Source organism: Buceros rhinoceros, unplaced genomic scaffold (assembly GCF_000710305.1).
Source record: "Buceros rhinoceros silvestris isolate BGI_N320 unplaced genomic scaffold, ASM71030v1 scaffold33012, whole genome shotgun sequence".
Taxonomy (NCBI): Eukaryota; Metazoa; Chordata; class Aves; order Bucerotiformes; family Bucerotidae; genus Buceros; species Buceros rhinoceros.
The window spans coordinates 20771-24095 of NW_010397752.1; the positions used below are offsets into that span (position 1 = coordinate 20771).

General features: G+C 41.7%; 1 protein-coding gene across 1 annotated transcript in view; it reads right to left on the reverse strand.

Annotated features, from left to right (window-relative positions):
- The window catches only part of DDX46 (DEAD (Asp-Glu-Ala-Asp) box polypeptide 46), a gene marked incomplete at its 5' end in the record, with an annotated part of 17327 nt that extends 15469 nt beyond the window's left edge, over nt 1–1858 (reverse strand). Inside the window, 4 exons of the mRNA XM_010146376.1 lie at nt 285–450; nt 787–898; nt 1276–1416; nt 1673–1858. Of these exons, the coding sequence (XP_010144678.1) occupies nt 285–450; nt 787–898; nt 1276–1416; nt 1673–1858 (605 nt within the window). The remainder of the gene's footprint in view (nt 1–284; nt 451–786; nt 899–1275; nt 1417–1672) is intronic.
- Between the last annotated feature and the right edge of the window lie 1467 nt (nt 1859–3325).

The window sequence follows — 3325 nt, forward strand, 5'->3', positions numbered from 1 at the left end:
GGATAACACAGACAGTGAAAGAGAGAAGTCCTCACCTGTGTTAAAGTATTAGTCTATGCAAGTAATTACAGTCCAGTTTTGTTACTATATCATTTTTCCTCATATAAATCTCTCCAGCTTATTAATCTCAATTGTATCTTAAACCATTTGAAGCCATGACCAGATTTAGGCTTTGTTATTGTACAGTTTGCACTCTGAAAAGTAATTAAATGCTTTAAAAAATAATGTAATAAAAAAACTAGAAACAAAAGTCCTATAACTGTTATAAATTCAAAGTTAGATACCGTCGTCGTCTTCTAAACTCCATTTTTTCCCCTGTTTCATCTCCTCGATTTCTTTTTTCAGTTCTCCTATGTTTTCCATAGCCTTCTTGCGTTGCTCTTCCCTCCATTTCTCCACTCTCTCCTTTCGTTTTCTCATTTCTTCTTCTAGTTTGTTCTGATCAAAATTCTATGACAAAAATCAAATAGCGAAAATAAATGGCTACTGGCTTTAGTCTGTGCTTCTTCAAACAACTGTAACTTGCGTGAGTGTGCCATAAAAAACTGGCCATCCACAGACTTACCAGAACAGAGGAAAATGAAAAATACCAACATCAGCTCTATCATTTGCAAGTAAGAAATGCAGTTACTATTCTTTTTCATGATAGTAGCTTGTCTATAGTTTGTAAGACAATAACAAATTAAACTTCCAGGAAAAAATACTGCAGCTTGCATCAGTGAGTTTCAACTCATTTTAGTCATTGATCCATAAAATGTTTCAAATTTGTAAGTTACAAGCTCCTACCTCAGTGGCCACAGTGTTTGTGGTAGCATCTTTATCCTTCTCCTCTTCTTTGTCGTCTTTTTTCTTGTCTTTGGAAACTTCCACACCATCCGTCTTTTCTTTAGATCTTGATCTGAAAGGTAAGATCAAAGACTTTTAGAATGGGACAGCTTTTCTCGGTGGGAGGACACAGACGTGCTGGATAGAAACAGGACTATGAGCACAAAACGTTCAGAATGCAATTAAGTCTTGAATTTCAAGTTAACCGCTTTTTTTACCTGCCACAACTTACTTTTTTTAAAATTATTATTATTAATTTTATTTTACAGAAGTGTTCTCACACCTAAGTGCACTAGAATCACTAAGCCGTGAGAAAAGATTACAATACACTCACATCACATTCTCCTTGTTCTACAAACCCAGGCTTTGCGTGAGGATTCCCTCCATGCTACCCGTACTTTTACCACGTTTCATCACGATGACACTGACTGCAACCGAGAACACAAATACCTGTTTTCAGTTTTCCTGTTCTTGCTTGGACTGGAGGATCGAGACCGTCTCCCTCTACTCCTGCTTCTAGAGCGCCTCCTCTCTCGGCTCCGCGATCTTCGTCTCTCTCGGCTCCGCTCCCTTTCTCTGCTCCTGGAACGTCTGCCGCAGAGCAAAATTGTATGTATTTATTTAGCAATGATCACAGTACAGTGTGTGCCTGCTGTTGAGAAAGGGGTTGTAGAAGGAACGCAATCATCAAGATCACCAAGAGCTTACAAACTCCAGCAGCTAGAAACCATTTAATAAGCAAAAACATTACACACAGTAAAAACTTCTCATGAACAGCAGACTCATTATCGTGGGCGTATCATGACAGGCATTTCCACCTGCTTTGACCAGAACTGGTAAGTCCTACCTTTGACGCTTTCTGTCACGGGATCGCGACCTCCTCTTGTCCCTACTGCGCGACCTCTCACGTCTACGTTCTCGATCTCTGCTCCTGGAGCGTCTGTCTTCACGTTTTCCTCTTTTGTCGGATGGAGAACGACTCCTAGAACGGCTACCAGAGCGTCCACGTGACGCAGAGCGCTTCCGATAGTGCCTGCAGTGAAAGAGATGAATGTCAGCGCCAAAACCACTTGCAGTTACAGGACATTTGCCATATTTAGGAGGACGGACAAAAAAGAATTGTCTTAATTTCTTGGACTTTTAAAATGTCTAAACATTTGTAATCACCTTGCCAAATGATTAATATACATCTATCCTAATGACGCTGAAATTAGAGGGGTCACTTGGTCAGCCTTGTTCTGGAGTCCTGCTATAAGCATGTCATGAACACTAGAACTTCAAGAACAATTTCCTTTTTCGAAATCCACTGATTTCCACCATATACAGGAAGAGACAAAGACTTTGAAGCTATCTCAAAATTTGTCTAGAAAATAAAACTGTTCTTTGTTGCTTTTCATATAATATATCATTTTAACCAGGTAAGGGAGGTGAATTCTACCCCCACGCACCGGAAAAGCTGTCAAACTGCAGTTAAAAAAACGCAAACCCCTGAGCACATGTGACACAGCAACGGTTACTGCCTTTACAATGCTCACATCAACAGAAATTCTGTAACGTCACCAAACATCACAACAGAAGCTTTAAGAAGTCAGCAAGGCTCGAGGGGCGTGTGGTGGAGACGCACATCTCTTGCTGCCCTCATCAATGTTCTCTTATCCCAACCACCCTGGGAGAGAGCAGGGCTGGGAATTCTCTAGGGAACTCTTCAGCTGCGTACAAGCACAGAGGCATCTCAACTGTGACCATCTCCTCTTCCTCCAAACCCTGATTTTCAGTCACTACACCAGCATAATGCCCTTGTCTACCCTCCCACAGCCCAGAACCCGCAGACCTTTTATCCCAACAGGCTGGGAAGCAGGAAGGGGCAGAGCCCCCCACCTCCTCCCTTCCCATCCGGCTCTGTCACACACACTTGCATTACCACAGTATCGGCACTAAAAATAATATGGTGTATTTCAGCACTTTGATATATTTAGGTACCATGTACATTTGGAATCGGTACAGCAGCAGCATGACAGCCCTATACTGACAGGCAACAGTACAACTGAACGCCAAGAACATCTGTCAGTGCTACATATTCTTTTTTATATCTAATTTCTTTTCCACCTCCGTCACAAAAAGCCATAGGGTCTGCTCCATGCTTCTACTCTTTCTAATCTTTTAGTCTGAGGAAACTAAGGGTTTTTAAATCTTTTTAGTTTTCCTCTACAGTGTGCAATAAAGCCAAGTAAGTGATTTCAGGTTTCAAAAGCCCCAGCCGGATGAAAGTTTCTTTACAGCAACTCTAGCACATGCAGCCCATCCCACCCCACCCACCATTCACTCTCACCCTCTTACCACCTATTCACACCTAGAACTAGAAATTCAACAAAAAAATTACAAGTTTAAAACCCCTTTTTACATTATTTTTAGCCCAAACAGAAAATCCTCGTCGTTATCAGAAGAGAAGCTGCATGTGATAGGGAAAGGGTCCTGCTAGCTGAGCGGCAGCAGCCCGGCG